The sequence below is a fragment of the Coregonus clupeaformis genome, chromosome 6 (genome assembly GCF_020615455.1).
Source record: "Coregonus clupeaformis isolate EN_2021a chromosome 6, ASM2061545v1, whole genome shotgun sequence".
NCBI classification, from domain to species: domain Eukaryota; kingdom Metazoa; phylum Chordata; class Actinopteri; order Salmoniformes; family Salmonidae; genus Coregonus; species Coregonus clupeaformis.
In genome coordinates this window covers 38,964,127-38,977,742 of record NC_059197.1, presented here as the reverse complement: position 1 = coordinate 38,977,742, position 13,616 = coordinate 38,964,127, and the positions used below count along the sequence as shown (strand labels likewise).

General features: G+C 46.0%; 1 protein-coding gene across 2 annotated transcripts in view; it reads left to right on the top strand.

Moving 5' to 3' along the window:
• Positions 1-209: 209 nt before the first annotated feature.
• LOC121567905 (vacuolar protein sorting-associated protein 53 homolog) overlaps positions 210-13,616 on the top strand; it is a 34,298-nt gene continuing 20,891 nt past the window's right edge. The window contains exons 1-7 of one of the 2 annotated variants that reach the window (XM_041878272.2): positions 210-340; positions 906-986; positions 4,386-4,435; positions 4,526-4,592; positions 11,341-11,427; positions 12,384-12,499; positions 13,050-13,169. In XM_041878272.2, the coding sequence (XP_041734206.1) occupies positions 251-340; positions 906-986; positions 4,386-4,435; positions 4,526-4,592; positions 11,341-11,427; positions 12,384-12,499; positions 13,050-13,169 (611 nt within the window). In that variant the 5' untranslated portion in view covers positions 210-250. The remainder of the gene's footprint in view (positions 341-905; positions 987-4,385; positions 4,436-4,525; positions 4,593-11,340; positions 11,428-12,383; positions 12,500-13,049; positions 13,170-13,616) is intronic. The other variant, XM_041878273.2, reaches the window with a different exon arrangement.

Sequence of the window (13,616 nt, the reverse complement as noted above, 5' to 3'; positions counted from 1 at the left end):
GAAGAGCCAAGATTAAGTGCACTGCTGGGGAAATCTTCAGGGGATGTAGCATTTAATTATGTATTTCGTTTCCTTAGGAAGATTAGAATATTGGGTAGGATTTAGACCTTCCCTGTCTCTGGTCCACACTCCAGTCCAGTTGGTGGCGGTAATGCACCTTAATGTTGGTTGCCAACCGTCATGTAAAACCACAGAAGATGAAGAAGGAAGTGACCTGCCTCGGCTTTCTGCGGTAGCTAGCTAGCTGTGCATGATGATGGAGGAGGAAGAATTTGAATTTGCGGAGGATTTGGAGGCTATTTTGCACCTTACTCCAGAGGTGCAGTTGGCCATCGAACAGGTAATCATGTGCTAAGAAGGATAGTTTCTTATCTACAATGAAAATGATAGGCTGTATTCAGGCATGAGCTAGATAGCTAGCTAACCTAACGTTAGCTGTGTTATCCTAGTTAGCTACTAGCTAGCTACATTAGGATTGTCAGCTGTTTTAGCGAACTTTGCGTATAGTTAGATACGTTTTTTTCAATACATGTCAACAGTCATCATTGTCTTTGTGAAGTTTTGTAATTCTAGCTAGCTTAGCTTTGTACAAAAACATCACCCTCTCCTTTAATAAAAGCCATACAGGTTGCCACCCCCTTTCCTGTCATCGAAACTCTGACACTTAGCTAGCTAGTTACAGTGTAACGATAGAACATTATCTGAAAATGTCATTAGTGCAATGCATGAAATCAGTCTTCTTTACGAAATACATGCTGTCATGGTTGTTGATTCTAATTAATTAGGAACACTGTTTACTAGGCTAGCTACATAGATAGTAACTAACTATTAACCACTGTATAGGCTAGCTGTTAAGCAATGAAGAACCAACAAAGTATTTATTGAGTAATATTTATATGCCTCAGGTTTTCCCCAGTCAAGACCCATTGGACAGAGCAGATTTTAATGCTGTGGAATACATCAATACATTGTTTCCCACTGAGCAGGTAAGACTGGAGTCCTTCACTTAACAGAAACTAAAGTCCTTTTATGTTACACCAAGGCTCTAGTCTTGGGTATTAATTCGGAGTTCCTAAGCTATATATTTCATACGTATGTTGTTACATGATGATAAAAAGTTATAGTCTAGCAGCTGGCTGACACCAAACTCGAAGTCTTCCTGACTTCAGTCTGTAAAGGGACCCTAAAAACACGCCACTTAAATACAGCTACAAAGTGACTTTTCTTAGCAGGTTAGGTGAGCATTTTCCCTAACACTTTTCCTAACCTTAACCTAATTATCCTAACCTGCTGTGTAAGTTCTCCTAACCTGCTGCGTAAGTTCTCCTAACCTGCTTTGAAAAAGTAACTTACGGTCGTAGTTGTATTGAAGTGGCGTGTTTATAGGGAATCTCATCTGGAAAGGCTCCTTGATGTTATAGGCATGATCCATCGATTTACTGATTGAGGGGATTCGATTAAGCTGGCGTGTGTTGAACCGGGCTATGGCCTGCCACGTTACCGTGCAAAGCTGTTTAGGGAGGTGCGCCCTGCTTGTATCGAACAGACCTTTGTTTTGGTAGGCCATACACATTTTATTAAATGTTTAACAGATTAATATTTTTGAAAAGTGAGGCAAACAAGCAAACATTTTTTGTCATGTTGTCAACAAGGCAGCATGATGCATCGTTCAGAAACATACATCTCTTTTCCATACAATATATGTTCACATTTTCTAACTATTTTTCATTGGTAAGGCATTGGTAAAGCATTTTTATCAAAAGCAATCACTTTTACAGTGGGGAGAACAAGTATTTGATACACTGCCGATTTTGCAGGTTTTCCTACTTACAAAGCATGTAGAGGTCTGTAATTTTTATCATAGTTACACTTCAACTGCGAGAGACGGAATCTAAAACACAAATCCAGAAAATCACATTGTATGATTTTTAAGTAATTAATTTGCATTTTATTGCATGACATAAGTATTTGATACATCAGAAAAGCAGAACTTAATATTTGGTACAGAAACCTTTGTTGGCAATTACAGAGATCATGTGTTTCCTGTAGGTCTTGACCAGGTTTGCACACACTGCAGCAGGGATTTTGGCCATACAGACCTTCTCCAGATCCTACAGGTTTCGGGACTTTCAGCTCCCTCCAAAGATTTTCTATTGGGTTCAGGTCTGGAGACTGGCTAGGCCACTCCAGGACCTTGAGATGCTTCTTACAGAGCCACTCCTTAGTTGCCCTGGCTGTATGTTTCGGGTCGTTGTCATGCTGGAAGACCCAGCCATGACCCATCTTCAATGCTCTTACTGAGGGAAGGAGGTTGTTGGCCAAAATCTCGCGATACATGGCCCCATCCATCCTCCCCTCAATACGGTGCAGTTGTCCTGTCCCCTTTGCAGAAAAGCATCCCCAAAGAATGATGTTTCCACCTCTATGATTCACGGTTGGGATGGTGTTCTTGGGGTTGTACTCATCCTTCTTCTTCCTCCAAACACGGCGAGTGGAGTTTAGACCAAAAAGCTCTATTTTTGTCTCATCAGACCACATGACCTTCTCCCATTCCTCCTCTGGATCATCCAGATGGTCATTGACAAACTTCAGACGGGCCTGGACATGCGCTGGCTTGAGCAGGGGGACCTTGCGTGCGCTGCAGGATTTTAATCCATGACGGCCTAGTGTGTTACTAATGGTTTTCTTTGAGACTGTGGTCCCAGCTCTCTTCAGGTCATTGACCAGGTCCTGCCGTGTAGTTCTGGGCTGCTCCCTCACCTTCCTCATGATCATTGATGCCCCACGAGGTGAGATCTTGCATGGAGCCCCAGACCGAGGGTGATTGACCGTCATCTTGAACTTGGGGAACCATTTTCTAATAATTGCGCCAACAGTTGTTGCCTTCTCACCAAGCTGCTTGCCTATTGTCCTGTAGCCCATCCCAGCCTTGTGCAGGTCTACAATTTTATCCCTGATGTCCTTACACAGCTCTCTGGTCTTGGCCATAGTGGAGAGGTTGGAGTCTGTTTGAGTGTGTGGACAGGTGTCTTTTATACAGGTAACAAGTTCAAACAGGTGCAGTTAATACAGGTAATGAGTGGAGAACAGGAGGGCTTCTTAAAGAAAAACGAACAGGTCTGTGAGAGCCGGAATTCTTACTGGTTGGTAGGTGATCAAATACTTATGTCATGCAATAAAATGCAAATTAATTACTTAAAAATCATACAATGTGATTTTTCTGGATTTTTGTTTTAGATTCAGTCTCTCACAGTTGAAGTGTACCTATGATAAAAATTACAGACCTCTACATGCTTTGTAAGTAGGAAAACCTGCAAAATCGGCAGTGTATCAAATACTTGTTCTCCCCACTGTACATGTGAAAACACAGAATCCTACTCATTACGCCACATGCTTAACCTATGTCACTTTTGTTTTGAGCCGACTTCGCCGTCGGCCAGAATGAGACACCTGGCTGATGCCCGGGAGCCAGCCCAGTTCCAAACCGAATGCAATCAACGCTAACCCAGTTCACCCATGGCATGCCCGGGGTATTAATCAAATCCCCTCATTTGTTCTCTTCTGTGTCTTTCTCACTAAAACAGCCACATCGGCCACACACAGCCCCGATCGCCGACCCCTTCCAATACAACCGTTGAATTTTCAAATCCAAACAATGATAGATAAAACACAAATATATTGTCAGATACACCGGATAGGTGCAGTGCATTGTGTTCTTTTCACCCCCCCAGGGAAAATCCTCCAGGTCTCAACCCCCCTAGGGGGAAAAAAACTTTTGCGAGAACCAATCAAGGTTCAAACAAATTCTTGTGTGAATATGGCACCAACAAACTGACTTCTGTGCACAGGCCAGTGTCACTGCTGTCCCTCGCTATGGACCACGTGAGTCTCGTCAGCCAGGCTTAAAAGGCCATACAAATGTAAAAATCTGAAAAATTGCACGATCATAGCAAAGATAATGTCCTCAAGCTACCAGTAAAGAGATACACAACTTCCTCTTTGATTATGGCTGAACTATCTCTTTTAGCCTCCCCACGATGCTAAAATCTCTTGATTAGGTCGCTAAGTGTCGAAATAACGATGCTATAGTATTTTTAAAAAGTGTCTACTTATTTTTCTTTTGTTGCTTGCTCAGCACACTTTTCAAAAAATGAAATTCATTAAACATTTAGTAAAATGTGTATGGCCTAGCAAAACAAAGGTCTGATTGATCTAGTCGAAAGTAATTATCATGTTGACATGCCCACTAGATGGTGCTGCCTGCGTACCTTTGTAACATTAGAAAAGGATCCTTCATCATCCAAATCAGTCCATACAACTTGGTTTTGTGTGGGGAGTAGATTTTGGTCAATTCATAATCATGATACCCCTGTGTTTCCTCATAGTCACTGGCTAATATAGATGATGTGGTCAACAAGATCCGTCTGAAGATTCGGTGAGTGACCTCACGTTGTAGTGTTTTGGTTGAAGTTTTTTTTAGATGAGTTTGACATATTATTATTGTTTGTGTGTGTGTGTGTTTCAGGCGTCTGGATGACAACATCAGGACGGTGGTGAGAGGCCAGACCAACGTGGGCCAGGATGGCAGACAGGTGAGGGAGGGGAACCTGTTGTTCTTGGTTAATTTTCCTAGAAACTGCACCTGACTCTGTGTAAATATTTAGGTTGTTGTTTGTTATTGATGAGCTAATTAAGAACTAAGTTGTGTGCATGTGTCAGCGCATGTGTGCATGTTTGGAAGGGGTGTGGGGGTAATGTGTGTGTGTGTGTGGCAGTGTTTTGTTATGCTTGGCTTTAAGCACTGGGCTCAGCGACAGCATGCTTTGACAGATGAATAGCAGTAGCAGCTTACTGTGAGACCCAGTAGGGCCTTTTGGTGGAGAGAGAGAGGCAGCCAGCCAGTCAGTCTACACTGGCGGGCCCCCACAGAGGGTTGACTTTGGGGCAACAAGACTGTAGCATGTTGCTGCTGCCTCAGTCTCACACTGACTGTACCACACCTGCTGTTTCTCACATGCCATCGCGCGCACACACACACACACACACACACACACACACATCACCCCTCCAACAGACTGGTGAATTGAGATGATGTTTTGCAACCTTTTCCCCAGGATTACTCCTCCTAACCCGGACCAATATGTCGGTGCTCCTTTTTCTGTTTTTCTGTCTTCACTAATGCCATGGAAAAGGACAGGATGAGTCAGAACCATCTCATTCCCTACTGTTAGAACTACTGCTGTCTTAAAGGAAAAGATTACCCTTCATTATTCAGGGATTACATTTGGACCTGTGGTTTGGTGTCCCGCCGTTTCTCGTCTGAGAGCATCGGGAAAAACCCTTGATTTAACGCAGACTCTCGCTCTGTCAGGGAACTGTGGTTTTGAGGGGAACGTGACACCTGATGGGGGAGCTGTTTCTGTGTGTGTGTGTGTGTGTTGTTGTTGTTGTTGTTGTTGCATGTTTCTGGGATGGTGGTCCGGTCCTGCTCTGTTACCACTGAATTATCGGAAGTGTTCTGGACAGAATCCACTAACACATTGGGGTTGGTAGGCACGGCAAGCATACTGTACTGTACCATTGGGTTTCTGGTCTGGTGGTCTCGTAGCTGAGGCCCACTGAAACATCCACATCTCCCACAGAGCTGAGGGAAAATCCTATCTGGAGACAGAAATGTGGAGAGGTGGTCATTACAGCCAGAGATGGAAACTGAGAGCAAGAGAAAAGGACTTAAAAAGTCGTTGGGTTGGGGCCACTTGATTTAGCTCGCCTGGGGCACTAGTTTGGTAGAGTGTGTCCGAAGGTGCCAAATCCACTTCTTAATTGAGCGCTAGTATTTCCCTTGTATTTAGTCTGTAGGGGCAACAGACTGGCAGTGATCAGCAGAGCAGGGTGGGGATGGAGATGTCTGCTTCAGATACCCAGGCCCAGTCCCCAAGGAAGGGGTGGATGGAATCAGAATGCCAGGGATATTTGTAGCAGATGGGGGAATTTGGGTGTATGTAGGTGGGGGTGGGTGCATATGAGTCTTAGAGCTAGGAGGGGGCTCTTTTGATGTTGTTGTTTATGATTTGAATGAATTACACGCACACACACATTTCATTCCATTCAGTCTCTTCTTTCTTGTCTAAGCAGTTCTGACTGGTTTGTTGTTGTTAGCCAGCTCTTCTACTAAGCATCTGTCAAAAGCAGCTACAAGTGGTTTGTCTGTCCAGCCCATCATCATGGTAACATGGACCAGAAGGCCAAACATGTCTCACTCTGGCTCACTGCAGTTTAAACTGCCTGAATCCCAAGTAAACTCTAGTTGCTTCCATTCCTCCCCATTCTTTTTAGTCTTTACAGTCTCACAGTAAACCATTTATATGTGATTAATAAGTCGCTCTCAGACATACTGTTGTTCTCCTGATTATAAAACTTTGCAGCCAAAATAAAAATGGTAACTATTTCTTCCCTGAGGAAATTGATTCATTGTTCTCAACAAGCTTATTGTGGGTGCATGGAGTCAGTATGGGAGAGTGAGTGGCGGAGGCTCTGTGTTGGGGGAGGGTGGGGCGCTTGCATAGCTCAGTCACCATAGCCATTATTCAGCTATGAACCGTACCTTTCCCATGTGCAGCTGGATGTCCCCACATGGTCAGTTCAGCTGTGGAGCTTTATGGTCATCAATGAGGCAGCGGGTGGGGATCCGGCCGGCCTGCATGTGGATGGGTTATAGCTATTGTGTGTGTGTGCTCATGCCTGCGGATGTCATGTGTGCGCATACAGATGTCTTACGTGTGTGTGTTGCAGATTTCTTACTGTAGCTCCTGGCATCTGGATGTACTTATTAGGAACACTGAGACGGAATGGGAACCTCCTTGAGAAGCAAACATAACATAAATGTTTAATCTAAACTCAGGAAGGGAAGTTTACTGCTTCAAGTTGGGTTCTCTGCTCTTTTATCTGCTGTGTATCCCTTCCTGTCTTTTCTTTGTCTCTCACCTTATTGTCTACTTACATGGAAATTCATTTTGTGACCTCCGCATACAAACACAACACTATATATTACATGCAGTACGGAAAACTCTTGATTACTCTCTTCCTCTCTCTCTCTCTTTCTTTCCCTCTCTCATTCTTTGTTTGATGTTCGTCTCAGTTGATGTGTTGCCGTTGCCTTTTCCTCAAAACAAAATGAACATATCCTTTAACACTGGGTTAATGTGATGGTTACCATGTAATTTGGACACATGAGTGACCCACCCAACCACAGAAATAGAATGACTAGAATGGACATGCCCATACAAATCAAGCATCCAGCTGTTTATACTGGATTCTCAATGGCTTTGCCCTCTCCTGTAATATACCAGAACATATTTCTGTCCCTGTTATTATGGAGTACTTTGTGCAGAGAATAGGCTACCTCATGTGGCCTGTTTGATTTATAAACAAATGTGTGTGATTGTTCAGTCTGATAAGAGCTTGGTACATATGAAGAATGCCTCGTATGCTGTTTATTGCATGTTCAAAAAGTCTTCATTCACTATGTACAACCTAGGCCTAAACTACAGGGTCTATGGATAGGAGGAATGCGTGACTTGTCATTGTGGGGTACATCCACAGCTCTTCATATCTGTCAGTGGAATGAAACCCCCCCTCTAACCGCCCCCTGCCTTCCCCTCCTCCTCCAAAAATCCCCAAATGGAGTCCACATGTGTGGCAGGCAGTGCTCTATTTCTGCAGGGTTGAAATGTGGCCTGTCCCCGTCTGGGACTGGGTTGGAACAGGGGATGGATGTGGGCGTAGTAGAGAGAGATAGCGATCTCAGCCAGGCAGAAGTGTGCTGGGCTGCGGTCTCCCCACTCCCTTCCCAATGCTCAGACGCTTGGGCGATTAGGCTAAATGCAGGAAATTAACGAGGAGAGGGGCCAGACATGCTGGCTCACCGAGCAGCTTCTCCAGTCTAATTCTTTATCAGGGTCTTCAGGCTATGGGCAATACTCGGCATGTGTGTAGGTTATGTGTGTGTTCTTGGTATTGGTTGTTTGATTGGGCCTCAGGCTGTTATGAATGAGGGGCTTTGGAATTAGTATTCTGTTGGGTTCTTAAGGTGGTTAGAGATAGTTTGTCTCTAGGGGCCTGTTTGAATCAAAAGAACATCCTCCCTCCCTCCCTCCCTGAGGTAATCACAGACCTGAGCGGGTTGGATTGGTGAAAGCAGTTATGGTTGAGACCTTGCTTTCACTTATTCAATCAGGTATAGATCAGTCAATGGTAAGCTCAAGGAAGTGAGGCGGAAAGGAAGCATTTTGTAAAGTATTCAAAGTATGTTGATGGTCCTGGCCAGTAGCAACCCTCAACAGGTCATGATCGACCAAGGTTCTCAGCTTCCTGCCCCTGACTTTCCTATATTTTTCCTGGTAACAGATAGACTACATGGTTACTATCAGAGCCTGCCCTGCATGCCCACTCGTTTAACTGAGAGGTCTAGCAGTGTGTGTGTGTCCACACCCAGGAAGTCTGCCTGTGACCTTGAGTCTGGCTCTGTGACCCTGTCATCATGCTAGGCCTCTAAACAGAAGAGATGCTGCTTCCTGCAGAGACTAAAAGGAATCCACCGCTGTCAACAACGCAGATTGTGTGTGAGAGTGTATGAGTAAGAGAGCGTGTGTGTGTGTGTTTGCCCTGTCTATCCACTTGTGTTTTTGAAGAGCCTTGTAAAAGTGGTACATTCCTTGGGCAGCTGGTGCCGGCTGTTAGGATTCCATCTGTGTGAGAGGGAGAGGAGAGCCCCCCCACACGCACACACAGACACTCCACGCTGGGACCAGTGTTGGGACCAGCTACCCCCAATTACCCTGGCATCGGATGGCAGTGCCAAAGCCCAGCTGAGTGGCCTAAAAACATTAGATAGCAATTAGTTTACTTATTTGTGAAAGAAGCACCACTCTGCTCACCTCCACCCTGATTGTTCCAATAATTAGTGGCCAAACACTAGTCACTAGGCCTACATTTTGAGAGGGTTGGAGATACATACACTGCTCAAAAAAATAAAGGGAACACTAAAATAACACATCCTAGATCTGAATGAATGAAATAATCTTATTAAATACTTTTTTCTTTACATAGTTGAATGTGCTGACAACAAAATCACACAAATGATCAATGGAAATCAAATGTATCAACCCATGGAGGTCTGGATTTGGAGTCACACTCAAAATTAAAGTGGAAAACCACACTACAGGGTGATCCAACTTTGATGTAATGTCCTTAAAACAAGTGAAAATGAGGCTCAGTAGTGTGTGTGGCCTCCACGTGCCTGTATGACCTCCCTACAACGCCTGGGCATGCTCCTGATGAGGTGGCGGATGGTCTCCTGAGGGATCTCCTCCCAGACCTGGACTAAAGCATCCGCCAACTCCTGGACAGTCTGTGGTGCAACGTGGCGTTGGTGGATGGAGCGAGACATGATGTCCCAGATGTGCTCAATTGGATTCAGGTCTGGGGAACGGGCGGGCCAGTCCATAGCATCAATGCCTTCCTCTTGCAGGAACTGCTGACACACTCCAGCCACATGAGGTCTAGCATTGTCTTGCATTAGGAGGAACCCAGGGCCAACCGCACCAGCATATGGTCTCACAAGGGGTCTGAGGATCTCATCTCGGTACCTAATGGCGGTCAGGCTACCTCTGGCGAGCACATGGAGGGCTGTGCCACCCCACACCATGACTGACCCACCGCCAAACCGGTCATGCTGGAGGATGTTGCAGGCAGCAGAACGTTCTCCACGGCGTCTCCAGACTCTGTCACGTCTGTCACGTGCTCAGTGTGAACCTGCTTTCATCTGTGAAGAGCACATGGCGCCAGTGGCGAATTTGCCAATCTTGGTGTTCTCTGGCAAATGCCAAACGTCCTGCACGGTGTTGGGCTGTAAACACAAACCCAACCTGTGGACGTCGGGCCCTCATACCACCCTCATGGAGTCTGTTTCTGACTGTTTGAGCAGACACATGCACATTTGTGGCCTGCTGGAGGTCATTTTGCAGGGCTCTGGCAGTGCTCCTCCTGCTCCTCCTTGCACAAAGGCGGAGGTAGCAGTCCTGCTGCTGGGTTGTTGCCCTCCTACGGCCTCCTCCACGTCTCCTGATGTACTGGCCTGTCTCCTGGTAGCGCCTCCATGCTCTGGAGACTACGCTGACAGACACAGCAAACCTTCTTGCCACAGCTCGCATTGATGTGCCATCCTGGATGAGCTGCACTACCTGAGCCACTTGTGTGGGTTGTAGACTCCGTCTCATGCTACCACTAGAGTGAAAGCACCGCCAGCATTCAATAGTGACCAAAACATCAGCCAGGAAGCATAGAAACTGAGAAGTGGTCTGTGGTCACCACCAGAAAACCAGTCCTTTATTGGGGGTGTCTTGCTAATTGCCTATAATTTCCACCTGTTGTCTATTCCATTTGCACAACAGCATGTGAAATTTATTGTCAATCAGTGTTGCTTCCTAAGTGGACAGTTTGATTTCACAGAAGTGTGATTGACTTGGAGTTACATTGTGTTGTTTAAGTGTTCCCTTAATTTTTTTGAGCAGTGTATTTTGACCAGAGTTGCACTTTTTTTGACATTTTGCTTGACACCCCTCTCTGATGGGTCTCATTGATGCTGTCATAAGCGATGTTATAACGCATGTCATGAGCAGGTCCTCTGGCTATTCCACTAGCCAGTCAGTCAGTCTATAACATGGGTTGTTGGGGTTCAAATGCATGGCTATTGGGTTGGGAATGGGTAGTAGGATATCTCTCTCTGTGTGCAGCTGCTGGCAGTAGGGAGAGACCGCTCTTCTTACCGACTGGAATGTGAGAGCAAACTGTGGGAGAGGTTTCTCATCCCCACGCCGTTCCTTCTGGTTTCTCATCATGCCATTTTGTTTGGTTTTCCATCCCCCTGCTGAGGCGCCTATAAATACGACCTGACGAGGAAGAGAGGAGAATAGCATGACTCCAGAATGTCCCTGGTTCTTCCTACTAAACAAGATATAGTGATGGGGTTGATTATCCTGTAATCTAGAAACCCAGAGCCAAATTCTTGCGTGAACACCAGCCTCTAAATAGCCTGGTCCCAGGTCTATTTTTCTGTCTTGCCATTGTCACGCCAAACAAACAGATCCGGGACAAGGCTAGGGGATGATAGAGAAGTTGAAAGTAATCCTTCTTGGCCTTAGTGCTAGATGTCAACTACATCCCACTCAATGTCTAAAGAGATGTCTGCCAGAAAGTAAACTTGTTTAGAGAGTGCTGGTACCTACATTATCTCTTTCAAACCTGTCTCTCCTGTCTCTTCTTTCTCTCTCTCCCTCCCAGGCACTGGAGGAGGCCCAGGTAGCCATCGGCCAGCTCTTTGGCAAAATCAAAGACATTAAGGACAAGGCTGAGAAATCTGAGCAAATGGTGAGTAAACAAACAAAACACAGCCAGACTCCCCCACAGGAGCCATCTTGTCTACCCTGTCTAAAGCTTGAGGGTGCCCCTGTTTGTTTGTGTGTGTATGACTGAGGGTGCCCCCTGGGGGACTCTGACATCCTGTAGAGACATACACTGTGCTGGTATTATAAGTGGAGGTAATGCACCTGCTGTGTGTGGGTTGGTTCTTCTATCCTTGTGCGGACCTAAAGTCCGATAGTAAAACAAGGAGAATTCTCCCTCTGAGGACAAAGGCTATTTTAAGCTTAGGGTTTAGGGTTAAGAGGTTTTGGTTTTGGGTTAAGGTTAGGGTTAGGGAAAATAGGATTTTGAATGGGAATGTATTTTAGGTCCCCATGAGGATAGAAGAACATAATGTGCGTGCGGGGGGTCACAGGAAGGCCGCTGGGCTGGGTGGATAAAGAGGGAGAGAGGAACAATGGAGAGGACCCCTCCCTCAATGGGTATGTTGTAGCAATTATGTCTCAACTCAAACAGGTGTCTTATTACTCTTTCTCTTCCATCTCCCCTCCTCGCCCCCCCCCCTTCTGTCTGTCTCTCTCTCTCGCTGTCTCTCTCTCTTCTCTTCTCTCTCTCGCTTTCTCGCTTTCTCTCGCTTTCTTTCTCTCTCTCTCTCTCTCTCTCGCTGTCTCTCTCTTTTCTCTCTCTCGCTTTCTTTCTCTCTCTCTCTCTCTCCTCTCCTCTCTCTCACCCCTCGTCTCCGTCTCTCACACCCGTCTGCCCTCCCTCTCCCCCCTTCTATCTCCTTTCTCTGTCCCTTCATCCTCTCTCTCCCTCCTCTCTGCTCCTCACACTCTCTTCCTGGTCTCTCTCCCTCCTCTCCGCTCCTCACGCTCTCTTCCTGGTCTCTCTCCCTCCTCTCCGCTCCTCACTCTCTCCCACCCACCCACTCACCCACCGCTCCCTCTTTCTCTATCTCTCAGGTCAAGGAGATAACGCGGGACATCAAACAGCTGGACCATGCTAAGCGTCACCTGACCACCTCCATCACCACCCTCAACCACCTGCACATGCTGGCTGGGGGCGTGGACTCTCTAGAGTGGGTACTCACAGTGCCACCTATGGGCGTGGAGGAGAGGGTAAACTGTGGGCCGCAACCCATAGTTTGAAAAGCACCAATCTAGAAGTATACAGGGATTAATCCTAAATGAAATACTTGTGGGCGACTCAGACTTTCTTGTAATACATGCATTGATGTCAATGGAAGATTTGTGTGAAAATGTAGCTCTGTATGTGCATCTCGAGTTAGGAGTTGGCAAATAGAAAGGAATACAAAAGATAATTGGAAACCATTGTGCACTGTTACTGCCTCAAGCCAAGGTGCTGGGTTTGGCACATATACCATTGACTACATGCCCCGTGTAGCTCAGTTGGTAGAGCATAGCGCTTGCAACACCAGGGTTGTGGGTTCGTTTCCCACGGGGGGACAGTATGAAAAAATGAATGCACTCACTAACTGTAAGTCGCTCTGGATAAGAGCGTCTGCTAAATGACTTAAATGTAAATGTTGAAGTGGCTACTTGTATGTGTAGCCACTAGACAGAACTCTAAGCTAGAACTGCAGGTGATGTGTTCTGTGTGTGTCCCAGGGCCATGACGAGGAAGAGGCAGTATGGAGAGGTGGCTAACCTGCTACAGGGGGTGGTCAACGTGCTGGAACACTTCCACAAATACATGGGCATCCCTCAGATCAGACAGCTCTCAGAGAGGTAACCATACATGCACGCACATGCACATGCACACACACACAATGCTCAAACACGGGCAACACATTCCCTTTCTGAACTGACCATAACTCTGTACCAGTAATACTGTACGGAAACACTCAGTATTTCAAACAAACACAGCTCCAACTTGCAAACCAACCACTGCATGCATGCCTCATACTGTATTTCCCAGTGACCTCAATTTTCCTGTCATTATTGTATTCATTCCTAACTCCAGTTTTTTTTCTTGGTGCTCTCCTAAACTGTAGAGGCTGAAGCCAGCCCAGGCCTGTAGAGCCCAGAGGTATTCTGTTGTGCTCATCAGAATCAGATCCTGTTTTATATTTACTGAGGAGAGGAGGCTGCAGAAATACACAGGAAAGAAATGTACTGAATAGGAACTCCTTTATGCAGACATTTTTTTCCACTGAGGGCTCGGGCTGTGCTTTC